The sequence below is a fragment of the Salvia splendens genome, chromosome 9 (genome assembly GCF_004379255.2).
Source record: "Salvia splendens isolate huo1 chromosome 9, SspV2, whole genome shotgun sequence".
Classification (NCBI taxonomy): domain Eukaryota; kingdom Viridiplantae; phylum Streptophyta; class Magnoliopsida; order Lamiales; family Lamiaceae; genus Salvia; species Salvia splendens.
In genome coordinates this window covers 19,437,144-19,458,551 of record NC_056040.1, presented here as the reverse complement: position 1 = coordinate 19,458,551, position 21,408 = coordinate 19,437,144, and the positions used below count along the sequence as shown (strand labels likewise).

The 21,408-nt window shown below is 37.8% G+C and overlaps 1 protein-coding gene across 1 annotated transcript; it reads right to left on the bottom strand.

The window, feature by feature from the left end:
* Nucleotides 1-1,370: 1,370 nt before the first annotated feature.
* LOC121748658 (WD repeat and HMG-box DNA-binding protein 1-like) lies at nucleotides 1,371-7,404 on the bottom strand. Its single transcript, XM_042143139.1, has 12 exons — nucleotides 7,042-7,404; nucleotides 5,233-6,332; nucleotides 4,655-4,831; nucleotides 4,394-4,507; nucleotides 4,118-4,222; nucleotides 3,256-3,390; nucleotides 3,119-3,174; nucleotides 2,932-3,034; nucleotides 2,725-2,841; nucleotides 2,417-2,543; nucleotides 2,180-2,310; nucleotides 1,371-2,083 (listed from the first exon to the last, which is right to left on the bottom strand). The coding sequence occupies exons 1-12, from the start codon at nucleotides 7,310-7,312 to the stop codon at nucleotides 1,625-1,627; spliced, it is 2,895 nt and encodes a 964-aa protein (XP_041999073.1). The 5' UTR covers nucleotides 7,313-7,404; the 3' UTR covers nucleotides 1,371-1,624.
* Between the last annotated feature and the right edge of the window lie 14,004 nt (nucleotides 7,405-21,408).

Here is a 21,408-nt window from a genome sequence, read left to right as displayed (position 1 = left end):
ACGGTGTCAACCAGTGGCGGAGCCACATGGGACCAAGGGGGTACGACTGTACCCCCAAACTTTTCGATCATAATGTATTTAGATGTAGCCCTTAACAAAACACATGGTCCAACGGTTTTATTCTCAACTTCCTCAGTAGAGGCCGTGTTCGATTCCTCTCAACGGTGGCATTAATTTAAGTTTTACGCAATTTCAAATCTTTGTTTTGTTACCCTTTTCTTTTTATTAATTTTGTACATCTTCATTTTTATTTTGTGAAACACGTCTAATGCATAGATATAAATTTTCTGTTTTATTAAATCTTATGTATTTTTATATTTTCATTTTTTGTTTTAAAAAAATTGTAATGCATATAAAACATTCACAATTCACACGTATATTTAATCTTTCCAATTTTTTCAAATCTTTTAAAGCATTTTTGATATCTTCAACATTTTAGTTTTTTAAATATTCTAATGTATTTAATTATATATTGTTTCATCATAATATATATTCCCTCCGTTCCATGTTAACTTTCCTCTTTCACTTTTTACCATAAATATTAAATATGTTATATATTTCATTAACTCATTATATTCACGTTTTATTATAAACCTAATATATATAAAAATGGACTCACATTCCATTAACTTTTTCAGCCCACCTTCCTTTACATTTCTTAAAATTTGTGTCAAAATCGAAGTGGACAATTATTGAGAGAGGAAGTGAGTAATTATTTTTTCTAAGAAAAAGAAAAAGAATTGGTTTTTGAAGTTCCGAGTTAGTCACTATAAGTAATTTTTCGTACCCCCGAACGAAAAATCATGTATCCGCCACTGGTGTCAGCCGTTGACACTGTGTTGATATTTTGAAATTTTTTAACGATCCAGATCATAGTTTGAAATTTATACAATAGTTTGCATTTGATCCTATTATTGTATTCATAATAAAGCTATCCGCAATAGAATTCTTTTTTGGACAAAGACTAGATATGAGAGCTTGGATAATCAGCCAAATAAAGAGTTAAAACTTAAAACCATGAGACTTGAAGAAAAACGCTCTAAAATAGCGAAGATCTATTCATTGTATCATTGTTGAGTTTTGATAAAAAAAATTGTATATTCTTACCCTCTGTCCTATCATAAGCACCTTGTATTCTCCTTTTAGGACATCCCACCTAAAATGATTTTTTTAGCAAAATACTAGTACTGCAATAACACAACTGTTCTCTCTTATGTTTTGATTATGATGGGACAAAGGGAGTACTTGTTTTTATGTTTTGTGAGTTCCGAAAATTCTTCACCACTTTTAACATTCATGTACACAAAACATTGCATTAGATATTTGTCTTCTAAATGCGTCAGCCTGTACGAATAATCCTCATTACAAAATAAGAATCCTTAATGGCATTTACTTTGAGTAATAGAATAAAATAATAAAACCTAAGATTGACTCAAACAAGCTCAGTGCTACATAATACTCCCTATATATTACAATATGCAGTTTATTTTCTTTCATATGATCAAACTTAAAACAACACCCTAGTAAATCTGTCAGCAACCATCGTTGCCCTTGAACAAACATTGAGAGAAACTTAACACTAGTTTGTTGCTTCAGTTTGCCGAAGACAAAGCACAATAGAACCTCATACCTTCCCCTTGATGTCAGTCTTCTTCGTCTTCTTTAGAGAATCGAACAATGACGAACTTCCTTGGTGGCTGGATGACTTTGCGAATGGATTAGATGGGCGACTAGAACTTAGTTGATCAACCTTTGTAGCCTTTGTTGCTTCTCCAGCATTATGCACTCCATTAGCGTTCCCCTTCCCTGTCGCCTTCAAGTCAATAGTTCTTCCTGGTGTCATAGTTTTACTTTCTTCACTCTTTCCATTTTTGTCCTTGGTAGGCTCCTCAGCATTTCGGGCCCTTGTGTTGGAAGTGGATGGAAATATGTGGACGGGAGATGCAACTGCAGTTTCTGCCGCTCTATTGATTTCTGCAGTAAAGAACTTAGTAGATGCAACTTCTGGTTTGACAGAACCATTGCAATTGGACTTGCTGTCAGGGAGTGCAATGTTCTCCTTTTTATCACTGAGCAACTTTTCCTGTATGTGAGAGAATTAGAAAAAGAAAAAAATGGAGAAACCAACTCAAGTTCTGTTTTGATTTGGAAGAGCTTAGTTTGGAATTTCAAATCTCACCTCGAGTATATTATTGAAGCGCTCAGCCAAATTTGGTTGCTTTAATGCAGTAACAAGTTTTATGGCTGCCCTACTTGATTTTTCGAGTGATAGAAGTTTAACAAGTTCAGTGGCTCTGACATGTTTGTCACCTGAAAAAGAAAACAAAAGTTTAGTTTAACTTAAATCTCAAACATGGAGATTATGGAAAGCAGAAATTAGTTGATACAAAATGTGTCCAGTTGCAAAATTACTTACTGTTGCAGCAGGATGCAATGAGCCTCAAGATGCATCTGTCAAGGGAAGTTTCAACAGTGAAAGCCTCATCATCAAGTAAGGTGCAATCCAGACCAGAAGCTTCTCTTTCTTCTATACTTCTTTGGATCTGAATATATCCACATTGATAACTCAACATCACAGAGAGAAAATAAAGAAATAACTATAGTTCTATTGATATCCTTGTGGAATGCATAATCAAATTTGCAAACATATTGCAAAAACAATTGAATACTCTATAAGCATCCCATGAATGGACAAAATATCTGAATCTAATTTAGAAAACCCACCCTTGAGAGATGCATGTTATTCATCATAAATTCATTCTCCAAGTTGTCTGCACCGAGGTCCGAAGCAGCAAGAGGGAATGACAGGTCTAGCAAGGTCAGCACTGGCTTGGGAGTAGACTAAAGAAGTCATGTTTGAAGATGAAAGGATTAGTACAAAGACATATTGATATGGCAAGAGGTAAACATCACACTAATGAATTGCTATACCTGTGGGAAAGTTTCAGGAGACTTGCAAACAATGCAAAATAACTTGCTTGCATTCAGGCCAGCAACCCAATAATTTTCCTCGGACTTCTTTATTTTGCTGGCACTGACAGTTAAAGAGTTTTACATATTTATGTTGAAAGGAATGTTTTATGAAAATACATGCAGAAAACTATTGTAGCTGTAGTACCTGAAAAGTGGCAACCAAGTACCTCCAAATTGACTTGTAAAGACTCTCAAGATACCCTGTGAATATAATAATTCTAAGAGCAACATACATAAGACCCATAGTTGTAAACAATTAGACCTGGACTGAAAGATATGCACCTTAGAGTCAAAAGAACTTAGTTGACCTTCCTCGCTGAAACCAAACCATGTTAAGTTTGACCCAGGAGTCAATGGAAGCAGTCCTCTTAAAGGTTGTGATCCATGAGAAATGTTGAAGACTCTAAATTCAAGGATCTGCAAATAGGATTTACAATATTCAATCAAATGCGTTTTGCCCTACTTCAAAACACAATTGTGCTTCTTGCAGCATAATCTACTGCACAAAATCAACCTAGGCAACCCAATTTCATTTGTTTCTACGCAAAGAATGATGTCTGGTTTTTTCATCTTCATTTTTTAACTTGGCCAGAAGAAAAGCCATATTTGGCTTGAGATGGGCTCTTTGTTTGGGCTATAGAGCAGCAAGAGTCACTTAAATATAAGCTTAAGGAGAAAAATAGTTAGCTGCTAGGCAGCCTAGGCTTGCATGCAAGGCAGAGGAGCTATCGTCTATGGATGTTTGCAATGAGCATATCAGAAACTCAAATGATTAGAGCTTTACATCCAATCCAACTGTTGAGCTTGTCATAATTTTGCTGAAGAAAAAGGAACCTACCTTCACAACTGAAACTTAGATGATAGTTACAAATGCAACATTACATCCATGCTTCAATACTTGTATCAGTTTACAGCTCAAACTTCGATTATATAATTGTGAGTTGTGAATTGTGATTGGAGATTGAAAAATAATAATAAATGTTGTCAAAAATGAGATAATGCAAAACATTAACTGAAGAAATTTAGTCATTAGTCAGATGAAGTATTGCATCCTATAGATTCACAGAGCACCTTTTATTGTAGGTGATGGTGAATTAAGGTGATTTATAAACAGATATATGACATCTATAAACTTTGAGAATACCTGTTCATTTGTTGGCAGAGGAGGAGAAATATGTGTTACAACTGCCAGTTCATCTTTGTAGCCAGCAGCTGTAACCGCTGGTCCATCAAGAGAGAGAATGTACCTCTGACGCATAAGGTAATTAAATCAGATTGTCATAAATCCAAACCAAAAAAGGAGCAAGCCAAGGAAAACACAAAATAGTATAGTGAAATCACATGGGAAAAAAAAGAAACTGTTTTCCTAGTAACATATCCCTTAGTAGAAGCTTGAATTTTAAAAAAGAACTTGACATACCTGTAAACCACCCTCAGTGAAAATACGAAGAGAATTAAGGTTGGTGATAGCAGCAACCCAACCACTTCCAAGTGCTATTGCTCTTACTTCTTCCCCCTCAAACCGCATAGACCACTAAGTTTGCATGAGGGAAATCAGAATTACACATAGATAACACATGTTTTTAGTGAAAGAACTGATTAATAGATTAGTATGGCATATTTGTAATGGTAGTTGCAAGAAGATGTCAGCCAATACAGATAAAATATAAAGTGGGATTACCTCACTGTTATTTGCCCAGCTACTAAAGGGGCGATACATGAGTGTACTCATATTCTTATCACCTTTGCATGGATTCGCAAATACACTGCCATTCTCATTTAGAGAAGCCATTGTAAAACCAAAATAGTCAGTCATCGCAGATACACGTGGACCACTGCTGGTATCATGGAAATCTGTCTGCAGTTAAATTATGTGAACCAGTTAGTCATAGGATCATAAGCAAATCTCATTCAATTGGTAAATCAAGCAAGGTCAGTCAGTATTTTCAAGTTTGATCTTTCCTTGACAAGTATGATGAAAGTACAACTCAGACAAAGCATGTTCAAGTAGTACTTGACAAGTGACTTGATGTTTTTTATACGTCCATCATCTCTGATTGACTTCGGGTGGTCAACTAAGAAACTTGAAGAGTCGATGCAACAAAATAATGCACCAAATCTTTGGAATTAAATCCAAACCATGTTTTCTCAATTTGGGTTTGTAGTCTTTATTTTGAAAATAGAATTACATATAATATGGTTTTCAGGGAAACTGTTAAACTATTGATAAGAGGATATAAATTTAGGATAACCGGATACCTCAATATGTGAATATCCTTCATGTTCCATCGTGGTTATACTTCCTAGCATATTGTAGCACAAAAAGTGCCTCTTTCCAGGCTGTGCAGGTGTAGCTCCAGGCTGAAAAGGTTCTTGCATTTTAGTTCCTGCAGTTACCATCATATTTCTAGATCCACTCCTTCCAGAGAGGTTTTCTTTATGACCGTAAAAAGCCTTCTTACGCGTTTCAACTTTAGAAACAGTTTCCAGCTCATCATTAACATCTTCCATTTCATCATCATAACTAGAGTGCTTACGGGATCTCTTTCTTCTAAGTGGCTCAAAGTCATCATGGCTATCTTCATTGAGATCACTTAAATTACCTGATGCACAAGGTTCTTCTTCTTCGTCAAACAAGAGGAGGCCATTGCTGTTTTTGAAATATAAACCAGGAATATCTTCAGTTGGAGATTTCATTGTTGATGGTACAACTGATTCCCACACACCATACTTCCCCTTAACATCAATAACTGCCAATGCATTTCCCTCAGGCTTCCACACCATGCAAGTTATGCATTCACTAAATTTTTGCCTCTCAATGTCCTGTTTCTTATCCACATCCCAAATAAGAATTTGCTTGTCTAAACCAGAAGTAGCAATATATTTCCCATTAGGCGACCATGATAAGAAGCAAATAGGCTGTAAATGATCACCACTAAGAGAAAAAAGCTTCTCAGCAGTGTCCCTGTCATACAACACCACATTATTTTTCAGACCTGGTACTGCTAACAATTCTCCATCCGGACTCCATGCAAGTATGTTCATGACTGAGACATCTGTACCATTGTTGGGAGCAATAGCCTTAAGGACATGAAGTGTACTCCCAGATTGGAGCTCCCAGTAAATGACTGTCCCATTTGAATCAAGTGAAGTTAAGTATTCAGATTTAGGATCAAAAGCCAGGCTAGTGACAGACCCTTTATGCCCTTTAAGTACTCTTGCAATGGTTCCATCAATAGTATTGACAAGTTTGATGCCCTCATCATCACCAGCAGCAGCCAAAATTGTTCCAGACTTATTAAAAGCAACAGCACGAATTGGCAGGGTGAATCTAGTGATATTAGTTTCAAAATCTCCTCCTACAGAAATTCAAACAAATGCAACAGTGTGAATTGGCATCTTGATTACATATAGCCTTTAGCCAGTAAATCCACTCTCATACCAACAAAACATATATCACAATCCATAAAACTCAAGCTAATTAGCAATTGGGGACAAATGAATGTGCATAGCAGATAAATCTTTCTCACTCTTGACGATCAAGCAAAACTAACAAGAAGTTCATGTCACACAGATTAGTGAGCACAAAACAAGCCAATATCATGAGTGGATCACCGTAAATCCATCTCGAGTCCAGTTCATATTACCTGTGCAAAGAAAAAAAAAGTAATTTTCTGCATACATTACAGAGAATAAATATACACAAGGAACATCATATGTCAAGTTCTGACTCACAAGTTTCTAACTCACTTAGATGCATAGAATGTCTCCGCATTACTAATTTGGAAATGCATACATCAAACTAAAATGTGCTTCATTGTACAATGACACAAGTCCCGATTTTGAGATTTAACATATCAAAGACGAGAATCAAGATCAAGTAGCAGCTTTTCAATTAAGCCTTTCAAAACCTAAAAGATTCCAAAGCCCCAATTTTTTCGTATACCATACATATATCACCACCGAAACCCAAGAATCCCAAATCCATACCAAATATTTCACACTCTGAAATCAGCAAATAACTAATTCACACAAAACACTAGCACACACTAAAAGTATGAAGAGTACCAGGGAATTTATATAACTTGACCGAGTGGTCAAGGGAGCCAGAAGCCAGGCAGGTGGAATTAGGGCTGAGAGCCAGAGCCGTGACTCCCTCGCGGTGGTTGCGAAGAAACTTGGGGGCATTGGAAGGTGCGGAGGCGTCGTGGATGCAGATGGCGTTGTCGGAGGAGGAGGCGGTGACGATGTGGCCTAGATCGGAGGCCCACAGAATGGAGCAGACGGAATCGTCGGCAGCTGCGTGGGTTTCTCGGAGCTTCATCGTCCGGATCTTCATTTTTTTATCCTCTGGTGGCTGTGAGGTGCGTAGCTTACTAGCTTATCAATGTAAGAAATGGGATTGGAAATGGCGGTATATAGATTTGACGGAATTGGCGGGTTGGGTTTCAGTTTTTCGAAACCTATTTTGATTTTCGCGCCGATTTTTTCTTAGCTAGTGAACAGCTTGGTGCTATTGTCTATAAAAAAAAATAAACTAAAGTCTCATTTTGCTCAGTAACTGTCACGACCACCTATGCTAGGGGTGTTACAAACGAGGCGATCGTGACCAAGGGACAAACATTTAAGAATAACATTTAAGGATTTCAGTTCATAAGAAAGACTCAATTAGCTTAAAAGAATTTTAGTTCAAAATATATATAGCAGCGGAATTAAGGTTTCAAAGAGAGTCAAGGATGACGCATGTGTATGAAGACACAACGCATCCATATTCCCTAAGCCGACTCAACATCCACCGCAACATCCCGCTCAACCTGCACATAGGGAAAACACATGCAGGGCTGAGTACTTGTTGTACTCAATGGGCTCATGCCGAAAACATTTTCATAAAAACAGTTATGTCATCCATACCAGTGATCTCGAGTTTTATGAAGTTAAGAAATATCACGAGAACACAAAAATATTTCAAAGTCTGGCCAGACAATCAATCTCCCCACTTTCTCATCAATCATTCAATCACATTCTCTTTCCATAGTGCGACGAAAGTGTGGCCACACATTCGCCCACGAGACCGGCCGACTAGCAAGGACGGCTCACGATCCCATCTGTGTACACTAGCCTGATAGGGTTTGCGGCCCTACTCAGACCCGAATTCGTTTCATTCATAGCCCTATAGCCTAATGGAGCGCACTCACAAACTAGGCATCAGGCACAATCTCATCATCAAAACAAACATGGCATGACATAACACTTTAAACCACCCTTATTACACCATAATCATACTTTTGAAAGCGTAAAAGAGTTTAGTAAAAGAAAGTCCACCTCGTTTGCTTAAACCATTCAATATCCATTTAAGGCAACCCTCGTTCCTCGAGCTCACGTATACTCAATCACCCTTGCCAACGACAAAACAGATCAGCCTTTCGTAAACTTATATTATCATGCATGTCCTATCGTTCATTTTATCATTCTCTTACCCATATATAAATCATGTATATCACTTATAACATAACAATATAGTCATCTTGTAAAGATAAAAATTTAGTAGAACTGCGCAACCATTTTGTAAAAATCATTAAAAATTCACCCGACTTCCGTTGGGGCTAAAACTTTACCAAAATGCAGTAGACTCATCAAATAACTTCCAGTTTAAATTTCATATCAAAATACCCCCTTTTGGTTGGTCAATTCGGAAACGTAACCTACTGGTCGAGAAAACATTTTCTGGCAGAATTGCATAGTCACTTCAAAAATTCACCAAAAATTCATCCTTCCTCATATGACGCTAAAATTTGGTCACGACACATTAGACACATTCAAGTTCACCCAGTTAAAATTTCACACCGAATCATATCATTTGGTCAGTCAAAACATTTATGCAACTCTCTGATCGGAACATAAAATTCTAGCAGCACTGCGCAGTTCATTTGAAAAATTCACCGTAAATTCATACGATGTCCAATAAGGCTGAAATTTTCACAAGACTCATAAGACACTTAAAATTTTCATCTAGTTCAAGAATCACATCAAACGGAGGTCATTTGGTCGGTCAAACAGATTTCGAAACATTCTGGCCGAGAGCACATGTTACTGGCAGAATTGCGCAGTCGACTTCAAACATTTTTCAAAAATTCATTTTTCGACAAAAAGGGCTGAAATTTATACGAGACACAGAAATCACCTTGAAATTTACTCAGTAAAATTTTCGTATCAAAATTCGACCGTTTGGTCAGTCAAATACACGTCGGAATCCAATGTCCGAACACCACAAATTTCATACTCAAAATTTCGAAATTTGAGTTTCTTCCCCAATCATCCAAACAAAATTTTCTCATGCTTATAACACACAATCATGCTTGATAAGACTCTCTTAACATGTTTGCACATAAACTTAGATCATTTACCAAGGATTCAAATCAAACTTCACACAACTTAATCAACAATCGCATAACTATCAAAGTTCTCAAGCAAACTCACTTTCCCACCGATTAACTTTGCGATCTATGATTCCTACACCCTCTATATGCATGTAGGATTCAAGAATAAAGTTTCAATGAAGGAGATGAGAAGAAAATCTTAGTTATACCTTCTTGAATCAAGAAAAACGAACGGTAGAACAAACGTTGACACGATTCGTCCCTCTCCCTTCACCGCTGCCGCCGCTGCCACGAATCCGCAGTCGCGGTCCGCAGCGCCGCCGTCCACCGTCGCCGCCTCCGGCGGCGCTCTCTCTCTCTTCTAACTCTCGGTTTTCCTTCTCTCGTTTTCTCTCTCTCGGATTTCTAAATTGACGTCAAAGAAATGAAATGAAAGGAGGTGCTATTTATAGAAAAAAATTATCATAAAAGACAAAAATTCACGTCTTTTCGTTTCGATGTGACGCGTAATTAATGTGGCGTTGAAAAACGTGCCTGATGTGACGCGATTCTTATCTAATTGGAAAACGTGCCTGATGTGACATGATTCTTATCCAATTGGAAAACGTGTCTGATGTGACGCGGTTCTTATCCAACTTTTCGTCTCGATTTGTTGTCGAAAGTGTATTTGATACGTGGTTTATTCTTTCGTGTAGGTAACGATTTAGCGGGTCGTTACATTCTACCCAACTTAACAGAAATTTCGTCCCGAAATTTGATCGTCTTACATAAACAACTCGGGGTACTTTTCTTTAATTCCATCTTCTAACTCCCACGTGGCTTCCTTGGAACCATGGTGTTTCCAACACTTTCACGAATGCTATCGACTTGTTTCGCAACTCTTGAATCTTCCGATCTAGGATTGCCTCTGGCCTTTCCTCGTAGCTCATGTCGGGGTTTAGGATCACTTCTTCTTGACGAATCACATGCTTAGGGTCAAACACGTACTTGCGCAACTGCGACACTTGGAACATGTTGTGCACATTCCCAAACTGGGAGGTAACGTCAAACGATACGCTACAGGACCTACTTCATCGATAAACTCGTACGGTCCTACAAAGCGCGATTTCAACTTGCCCTTCATTCCAAACCTCACAACTTCTTTCGTCGGGGATACTTTCAAGAACACTTTGTCACCAACGTCGAATTTGATTTCCGTTCGACGCACGTCAGCATACGACTTCTGCCTATCTTGAGCTTCCTTGATCCTTGCGCGGATTTGATGCACAATTTCGGTCATTTCCTTTATAGCGTTGGGCCTTAACATCTTCCTCTCGCCAACTTCATCCATATATAGTGGGGATTGACACTTCCTGCCGTATAAAGCTTCATACGGAGCCATATCGATCGTCGCTTGGTAGCTATTGTTGTAGGAGAATTCAACCAACGGTAGAACAGTTTCCCAACTTTCCCCTCGATCTAAGACAACTGCTCGTAGTATATCCTCAAGCGTTTGAATCGTCCTCTCTGACTGTCCGTCCGATTGCAGTTGATAAGCAGTGCTGAAGTTTTGTTGTGTGCCCAATTCCCATTGCAAACTCATCCAAAACTTTGATGTGAACTTCGTATCGCGGTCGGACACAAAAGTCTTTGGCACTCCATGCAAACGTACAATCTCACTCACGTAGATCTTAGCTAATTTGTCCGATCCATAGGAAATCGTTAATCGGTAAGAAGTGCGCGCTTTTAGTCAGTCGATCGATAATCACCCAAATCGCAGTGTTGCCCTTTTGTGACTTTGGCAAACTCATCACGAAGTCCATGGCTATATGCTCCCACTTCCATTCGGGAATTTCGAGTGGTTGCAACTTCCCATATGGCCGCTGGTGTAAGGCATGCACTTGTTGGCATGCTAGACATCGTTCCACATGTGACGCTACGTCTCCTTTCATCCCATTCCACCAAAAACGTTGCTTCAAATCTCGATACATCTTCGTACTTCCAGGGTGAGCAGTGTAAGGTGTGTCATATGCTTCACTCAAAATCTCATCTTTCAGTGCCTCGTCTTTCGGCACACATAATCGTCCATCGAACGTCAAAGCATTGTTCGCCTCTTCACAAAAATGGTCATGTTTCTCGGTTCTCACCTTCACACGTAATTCTTCCAACTTCTCATCACGTCGTTGGGCTTCTATGAGCTTGGTTCTCAAATCTGACTCAATCACTAGCGTCGCTATTCTTTCTCCTACTGTCTCGGACGCTTTTACTATTTCCAACTGCATCTTATCGAACTCACGGATAAATGCTTCCTCCTGAGTTAGCAACAAAGCCAATTGAGGCTGGTCCTTCTTACTCAAAGCATTTGCCACTACGTTCGCCTTGCCCGGATGATAGTGAATACCACAGTCATAGTCTTTCACGACTTCTAACCCATGTCGTTGTCGCATATTTAGCTCCTTTTGCTCGAAGTACTTGAGACTCTTATGATCCGTATATATCTCGCATCTCACTTCATAGAGATGGTGTCTCCAAATTCTCAGTGCGTACACTACTGCTGCTAGTTCCAAATCATGGGTCGGAAAATTCAGCTCATTCGATCTCAACTGTCGGGAAGCATATGCTATCACTTTCCCATCTTGCATCAACACGCATCCAAGTCCTAGTTTTTTTTTTGTATCAGTAGAGACGGCGAAGTCCTTGTTGGCTGCCGACACCGTTAGAACAGGTGTTGTGGTCAACTTTTCTTTCAACAGTTGGAAACTCGCCTCGCATTCCGGCGTCCAAACCACTTTGTTTCCTTTCTTCAACAATTGTGTCATTGGTCTCGCGATTTTAGAGAATCCCTCGATGAAGCATCGGTAGTATCCCGCCAATCCCAAGAAACTGCGGATTTCACTCGGCGTTTTCTGCGATTTCCAATTTTGCACAGTCTCAACCTTTGCGGGGTCTACTTGAATCCCATTTGCCGTCAGATATGACCAAGAAAGTTCACTCGAGTCAACTAAAATTCACACTTACTAAACTTGGCATAAAGTTTCTCCCTTCGTAACGTTTCCAACACAGTTTGCAGATGCCCTCCATGTTCCTCCTCATTCTTCGAGTATACTAAAACATTGTCGATGAAGACTAACACGAACTTGTCAAGGTACTCGTGGAAAACTCGGTTCATCAAGTCCATGAAGACGACCGGGGCGTTGGTCAGCCCAAATGGCATCACGACGAATTCATAATGGCCATAACGAGTGCGAAAAGCAGTCTTAAGTACATCCTCTCGTCGGACCTTTAGTTGATGATATCCCGACCTCAAGTCCATTTTTGAAAATATGCCCGCTCCTCGAAGTTGGTCAAACAAATCATAAATCCTCGGCAGTGGGTACTTATTCTTCAAGGTCATCTTGTTGAGCTCACGATAGTCGATGCACATTCTCATCGTTCCATCCTTTTTTTCTTTACGAACAACACCGTCGCTCCCCACGGTGTCACACTAGGTCGGATAAAACCCAAGTCTAACAATTCTTGCAACTGAATCTTCAACTCTGCCAACTCTTTAGGGGCCATTCGGTATGGCGCCTTCGATACTGGCGCAGACCCTGGTTCCAAAACAAAAGTGAACTCTAATTGTTTGTTGAGTGGCGGTCCAGGCAAAGCTTCGGGAAAACACGTCGAGAAAATCTCGTACTACTGACACTTCTTCCACTCTCAATTCCTTCCTTTCCTCTCCGTTCAAGTACACAAGATACGCCGGACGCCCTTTCCTTATCATCATGGTTGCTCGCAATGCGGAGATTATAGAGGTTCGTCGATTTAAAGAAATCCCTTACAAAAAAAAAAAAAAAAGTCGGCTCGTCGCCAGGGGTTTGAAAAGAAATTTACCTCTAGCTGGTGCATCACTTTTACGCATGTCTGAGTATAGAAACTTATTTCCCCGTGTGCATTCGAAAAGCTCAACCTCACCCTTTTCTCCAAGTCTAGTATCAAGAACTCGAAAATGGATCAAGCAGTCTTACTTGGATATGAAATGAATTCAAAATTGTAGCAACACTGCTGAAGGTGTCTTAATCAGAAAGGTTGCAGAATTAATCAAGAAACAAGAACAACACTTCTAGTTTGACTCTTTTAGATCTCATCACCAACTTGCAGAAATTGGTTCGAAAAAAAAAATATGGCAGGGTCTAAGTTTCATTGATCTTGATCATGTTCATTCTGGAAATTAAGGTTTCAAATAAACTCATAAAGATTGAGACTTTACTTCTGACGAGAGCTCGAAAGAATATGAGATAGGCCTTGAAAACAGGATGAAACTGAATCAGGTCTCAAATTCCATAGTAGGCTGCCAATTAAGATATTTCAATTGTCAAATTAAATTTGCAAAATTTTGGCATCAATGAATGATGGTTCAAACATGTCATGACATGAGATGGTCAATCGTGTAAGGATTTAGCAGCATAGACAATTTCATGAGGTAGCACTGATCATGGTTCGACGACATCATGTTACTGAATAATGATGTCACATCAATGGATTCACAGGGTTGCAACCAACGTGAAGTGAACTTTTTTTTTTAGGAAGATCGGCTAAATCAACCACATTAAGGAAAAAGAGACACAATAGTCTTAACTTGGTGTTACAGAAAGAAAATCATTGAGCATGAAACAATATGTGTAGTGAAACTGAGCGAAAAATTTCACTTCTGCAAGGAAGAACTTGCCGCATGCATAGTTACGAAATAAAAAGGTGTACAAAAGTTCCAAGAAGAATATTCCATCCTTTGAAGAAACATGTTTGGGAATGGGATCGTACTGAAGGTCATAACTGCAAACAACTTTTAGAAATGAAGTTCAAAGGCGGAAGTTCATAAATTCAAAATATTGTCCTTACGAAAGATGAATCAAAGAAGACTACTAATCAAGATGTCCAAAAATGACGAAGGCAAACACAAATTTTCAAGAACTGAAAGTGAGTCATGATTCGATATAGGAAAAGAAATAACGTGCAATAATTGCGAATTGTGAGTCAAACAAGGTCGTAAATAGACAAGGGCTCACCGTTAATTGAAAGATTCCAAAAAGAATTTCTTATAATCCAAGTAAGTACTGCTGATTAAAATCATTCATTCTAGCCACGAGGGTCACACTCTCTCGTTCATCTTTCTGAGGCCGAACATGGTAACATCGTTCTACGAAACTGCGGATTCCAAGTTGAGATTCATCGTGTCGTTACAACTAATAACAGTAGTCGAAAGCCATATCTTCATATATTCCTTGCACGTGATAATCGTCATTTTCTTAAAACGTTGTAGTTATACTCGCGCTCTCAACATGATATAACGGTCGTTTTCGCCGCATCGCCACTTTTGACCGAAGATCAGATTTATCTACTAGATCGCAAGTATGATCTCTACATCCGTTGTAGGATTACATCATTTCGCATCTCTTCTTGCCTCGAACATTTTCTCGTTTGGAACATCTCTTCAATTTGCACTTCTTCTTTTCTTAAACTCTTTATCATATGCTACGTCTTTTCGCATTCTTCTTGTTCTCGTCATTCAGAAAAAAAAATTCTGAATTTGTAATCATTCGATAAAGTTCGAGTTCACACCACATTTTTCCATTTGTCCTATCACTCGGAAAAGTGATATTGCAGTTGTCAAAAACTAAATTCGATATCATTTAATATAACATACTTCTTAGGCACTCTATGTTCGCATACAAAGTTCATAGCGTCATTCCAAGAAATAGAAAAAGTTTCATGGTCCACCGGTCTCCATCCTCTATCTCGATAATTTAGAAATTTCTCCCCACTTTCCATTCTCGTTCGTTTGCATCGCTCGGGAAAGCAATAGGTGAGTTTTCAATTTAGAACTACGGTCCGCGTGGTCAACTAGTCTACATCTTCGGCACTCTAAGTTCACGACACATTTCATCATCTCGTAGAGAACAAAATATCACAACAAGTACTATAACACACAACATTTTCACATATCAAAGCAAAACACTTTCACACTTCACATTATCATTCAAAACTTTTGAAATAAAATTTTCTTCAGACTCTCACACTTTCCTCTAAATTTTCACATTTCAATTTCAACTTTAGAGTAAAAGTTTTTTTTTGACTCAAAACTCAAAACATACTTTCACATCAACTTTCATCACTCGTATAAAACACTCCATAGAATAACGCTTCATACTTCGCACCCCATAACATATATAACATCACACTTCCATGGCTAAATTTTCCAATTGAAAAGGTTTTTTTTTTTTTAAACTTAATATTTTCCATTGATCAATTAATTTTTCCCAAAAGAAAGAACTAACATGTTTTCATTTAAAGTTTTTTTTTTCAACAACCTTCCACAACATAAACATTTTTTCTCAATCAAACTCCACTAGAACAACGAGCCATTAATGTTACAAAACATCATAACACATTTGTATTCCAAACAAAACACTCATGCACTTCACATATATGTTTGAAACAACATTCTTAAATTACTCATTTATTTTCTAAAATTTTTTTTTAACATTCTCAAAACAACTCATCAACTTTCGTCCTTCATGTAAAACACTCCATCATCCTATGTTCACATGCTCACGTCGTAGTACTTTCACACATATAAAACATACTTAGTCATCATACTAGTTTTGCTCATGCTCCATATAATCACATCATAACAATATCATGATCAACATACCACACGTGCTTAGATCATCTTGTCAATCATGCGCATACTTCACATATATAACACGTGCTTACATTTTCATGTCAATCGTACTCATATTCCACATAATCATATCATCAAAATTCATCTTCACGTATAACATTCATTCACATGCGTACACTTGCCAAAACATCCTCATCATATCATCATCAATTTCATACATCGATCTCACATTCTTTCAACAACTTAAAACATACCTCACTTTCTTTGGTTGAGCGTGATGCTTTGGATGTTGAGCCTTCGTGACACTTCCAGTTTAAGGTTTACTATTCTAGACTTAAGGTGAAAGAAGACTCTCGGACCAGAGCAAAAGAACGAAGCTCTGATACCACTCTGTCACTACCACCCATGCTAGGGGTGTTACAAACGAGGCGATCGTGACCAAGGGACAAACATTTAAGAATAACATTTAAGGATTTCAGTTCATAAGAAAGACTCAATTAGCTTAAAAGAATTTTAGTTCAAAATATATATAGCAGCGGAATTAAGGTTTCAAAGAGAGTCAAGGATGACGCCTGTGTATGAAGACACAACGCATCCATATTCCCTAAGCCGACTCAACATCCACCGCAACATCCCGCTCAACCTGCACATAGGGAAAACACATGCAGGGCTGAGTACTTGTTGTACTCAATGGGCTCATGCCGAAAACATTTTCATAAAAACAGTTATGTCATCCATACCAGTGATCTCGAGTTTTATGAAGTTAAGAAATATCACGAGAACACAAAAATATTTCAAAGTCTGGCCAGACAATCAATCTCCCCACTTTCTCATCAATCATTCAATCACATTCTCTTTCCATAGTGCGACGAAAGTGTGGCCACACATTCGCCCACGAGACCGGCCGACTAGCAAGGACGGCTCACGATCCCATCTGTGTACACTAGCCTGATAGGGTTTGCGGCCCTACTCAGACCCGAATTCGTTTCATTCATAGCCCTATAGCCTAATGGAGCGCACTCACAAACTAGGCATCAGGCATAATCTCATCATCAAAACAAACATGGCATGACATAACACTTTAAACCACCCTTATTACACCATAATCATACTTTTGAAAGCGTAAAAGAGTTTAGTAAAAGAAAGTCCACCTCGTTTGCTTAAACCATTCAATATCCATTTAAGGCAACCCTCGTTCCTCGAGCTCACGTATACTCAATCACCCTTGCCAACGACAAAACAGATCAGCCTTTCGTAAACTTATATTATCATGCATGTCCTATCGTTCCTTTTATCATTCTCTTACCCATATATAAATCATGTATATCACTTATAACATAACAATATAGTCATCTTGTAAAGATAAAAATTTGGTAGAACTGCGCAACCATTTTGTAAAAATCATTAAAAATTCACCCGACTTCCGTTGGGGCTAAAACTTTACCAAAATGCAGTAGACTCATCAAATAACTTCCAGTTTAAATTTCATATCAAAATACCCCCTTTTGGTCGGTCAATTTGGAAACGTAACCTACTGGTCGAGAAAACATTTTCTGGCAGAATTGCACAGTCACTTCAAAAATTCACCAAAAATTCATCCTTCCTCATATGACGCTAAAATTTGGTCACGACACATTAGAAAAATTCAAGTTCACCCAGTTAAAATTTCACACCGAATCATATCATTTGGTCAGTCAAAACATTTATGCAACTCTCTGATCGGAACATAAAATTCTAGCAGCACTGCGCAGTTCATTTGAAAAATTCACCGTAAATTCATACGATGTCCCATAAGGCTGAAATTTTCACAAGACTCAGAAGACACTTAAAATTTTCATCTAGTTCAAGAATCACATCAAACGGAGGTCATTTGGTCGGTCAAACAGATTTCGAAACATTCTGGCCGAGAGCACACGTTACTGGCAGAATTGCGCAGTCGACTTCAAACATTTTTCAAAAATTCATTTTTCGACAAAAAGGGCTGAAATTTATACGAGACACAGAAATCACCTTGAAATTTACTCAGTAAAATTTTCGTATCAAAATTCGACCGTTTGGTCAGTCAAATACACGTCGGAATCCAATGTCCGAACACCACAAATTTCATACTCAAAATTTCGAAATTTGAGTTTCTTCCCCAATCATCCAAACAAAATTTTCTCATGCTTATAACACACAATCATGCTTGATAAGACTCTCTTAACATGTTTGCACATAAACTTAGATCATTTACCAAGGATTCAAATCAAACTTCACACAACTTAATCAACAATCGCATAACTATCAAAGTTCTCAAGCAAACTCACTTTCCCACCGATTAACTTTGCGATCTATGATTCCTACACCCTCTATATGCATGTAGGATTCAAGAATAAAGTTTCAATGAAGGAGATGAGAAGAAAATCTTAGTTATACCTTCTTGAATCAAGAAAAACGAACGGTAGAACAAACGTTGACACGATTCGTCCCTCTCCCTTCACCGCTGCCGCCGCTGCCACGAATCCGCAGTCGCGGTCCGCAGCGCCGCCGTCCACCGTCGCCGCCTCCGGCGGCGCTCTCTCTCTCTTCTAACTCTCGGTTTTCCTTCTCTCGTTTTCTCTCTCTCGGATTTCTAAATTGACGTCAAAGAAATGAAATGAAAGGAGGTGCTATTTATAGAAAAAAATTATCATAAAAGACAAAAATTCACGTCTTTTCGTTTCGATGTGACGCGTAATTAATGTGGCGTTGAAAAACGTGCTTGATGTGACGCGATTCTTATCTAATTGGAAAACGTGCCTGATGTGACATGATTCTTATCCAATTGGAAAACGTGTCTGATGTGACGCTGTTCTTATCCAACTTTTCGTCTCGATTTGTTGTCGAAAGTGTATTTGATACGTGGTTTATTCTTTCGTGTAGGTAACGATTTAGCGGGTCGTTACAGTAACATATTGCGATTTTTTTATTTTGATCCAAAATATTATCTTTTGAATTATTCGGTCCCTTACATTTGAAATCGGATCACATTTAATCCGAAATGGACGGAACAGTTAAAATGTAACGGTCAACGCATTTTAAATCGATTTTGACCGGATTAAGAGTCATAAAAATTCGAATTTTTATTCTTTTTCAAATAAATTCAAATTTTTTTCAAAATTATTTCTAATAAAATAAATTGCTTGTCATTTATAAAACGAATTTTAATTCTTTTTCTCTATTCATCTTCTTCATCGGTTTAGGATGAGAAACCCTAGTTCTTGGTAGAACCTCAAGTAACCCCAACTCGCCAATCATGGACCGTTCGAACTACAGCAGAGAGACCAGCGAGAGTGGCGGTGGACGTGACCTCCGATTCCGGTACGAATTTTGCCATTGCAAGAATCGGGCTTCACTTTGAATCGTCAACACCCATGGAAAACCAACAAGGGGGAAGCTATACTTTGTTTTTTAGAGAAAAGATTGTCGTTTTTTCAAGTGGTGTGAGCCAATCGACGAAGACGACGCCGTGACATCTGCAATGCCGTTGTCGGAGACCGAATATGAGAGTTTTAGTTTGATTTTGTCATCAATCGAAGAGAATAGTAGGGCAATAGAGAAATTACGTAGTGTTGTGATGTATGGATTTTGTTTCTTTGTTGTGGTGCTTGTTTGTATATTAGGGTTCAAGTAATGAAATTTCGTTTCCAATGGTGAATCAAATCTGGAATTCTGAATCAAATTTTGTTTCTTTGCTGTGGTGTTTGTTGTATATCAATTGCACTCCAGAATGGTATGAATTGCACTCCAAAATGAAGTAGAAGTAGAAGTAGTATAAACTTGGTTGCACACCAAGTGTTTGATAAAATACCCATTAGAAAAGGATGGATAAAATTTCATCATATGAGAACACAGATTAGGAAGGATATCCCCTTTCTCTATTGTGAATCACATAAAAATTTAATCTTAAGCTAAAGGAAGCGGCAGAGATTGAAAGAAAGCATTTCACTACAAGAGGTCAGGTTCACTCACTATAAGAGGTCGGGTTCACTCAGTGAATGTAGCTTGAACTAAATGAGAGTCTCGTTATTGTGCTCTCGGGTAAGGAGGTGTGTTTAGGGGCTTATAGGCTGGATTTGGGGGTCTACGAGTTGTGCACTCAGTGAAGGATAGTTACGCCTGAGTTCATGGGGGTGAAGTGTATCTTTTTGGTGATTAAATTATAGTATCTTCGAGGAATTATCTATAAGACATTGAAAATCCATCATTGTTTTTCTTGCTGTTTTTGTTAAATTATTGTATATTTCAATTTTTTTAGTTTTAGGTTAATTAGATATTAGATATTAATAAAAACATAATTATAACTCTTAATCCGGTCAAAATCGATTTAAAATGCGTCGACCATTACATTTTAATTGTTCCGTCCATTTCGGACTAAATGTGAGGGACCGAATAATTCAAAAGATAATGTTTTGGATCAAAATAAAAAAATCGCAATACGTTAAGGACCAAAATGAGACTTTAGTCTAAAAAATACTACTGTACTATTTTTTTTTTTAATTTTAGTCCATTCCACAAAATTATTTAGTTTGGATCTTAATATCGTTTAATACTCAATTCCTTTCTTCTTTATTTATTTTAATATATCACATTAAAATTCACTCTAAAAAGTTTTTTTAGAGAATGGAGATGAGTACTACCATGAAGTACCGACTATAACTACTCTATCCCCGTAAGCATGTGAGCCATTTGCAATTAAGAAAAAAAAATGAAGCATCATAATATAATACTAAAATCTTATGAATTTTTAATAAGTTAATCAAATTTTACTATTTAAATGGCTATTATTCTTTTTATTTTAAATAAATCCTTGGGCTTTTTTTTCACTGGGATTTTATTTATCGAACTGAATAAGTCCGTTAACTTATCTATTAGTATCAGTTTATCACAAACAATAACATTAGTCAACTTTATTTTTAATTTGGTAGGCTGAGTAATAGTATCCAACATTTTTTTTTCTTTTTGGTCAATTTTACGACTAGGTATTGATGTGGAATTTGCTAAAAAATTATTACGCCCTTCAAGTAAGAACCCGACGGAATAAAAAAAATGAATAGAGGGAGCTATTAAACCGGAAAATTGCACTAAAAGATGTATTGAACAAAAACAAAGGTTTATGAATGGTAATAAAATAAAGGTCATAGTAATACACAAACCAAGCGTTGGTTGACTATTGGTGGTGATAAAATAAGGGTAATTCAACGACTAGGTTATGAATCAGCCTTAATTTATAATCCTTCACAATCAACAATGGCTAGGTCATGTCAACTGTGAATTGTAGGCAAATAGTGTCTCATTCCAATGGCATGATGTGTTTGATACTGATCTGTCAGTGGAGATACTTACCAGAGTTGAGCATTTGAGCAATTAGCGATCATGAAAATTCTCGAATCTAACATA

What these genes read in the sequence shown, in the direction of transcription:
- LOC121748658 (XM_042143139.1), bottom strand. Translation starts at nt 7,312, where the DNA reads ATGAAGATCCGGACGATGAAGCTCCGAGAAACCCACGCAGCTGCCGAC. An exon ending in ATAACATGCATCTCTCAAGG is followed by an intron (nt 2,544 to 2,724) that starts GTGGGTTTTCTA and finishes GGATATATTCAG; the next exon opens with ATCCAAAGAAGTATAGAAGA. An exon ending in CATTGCATCCTGCTGCAACA is followed by an intron (nt 2,311 to 2,416) that starts GTAAGTAATTTT and finishes TTTCTTTTTCAG; the next exon opens with GTGACAAACATGTCAGAGCC.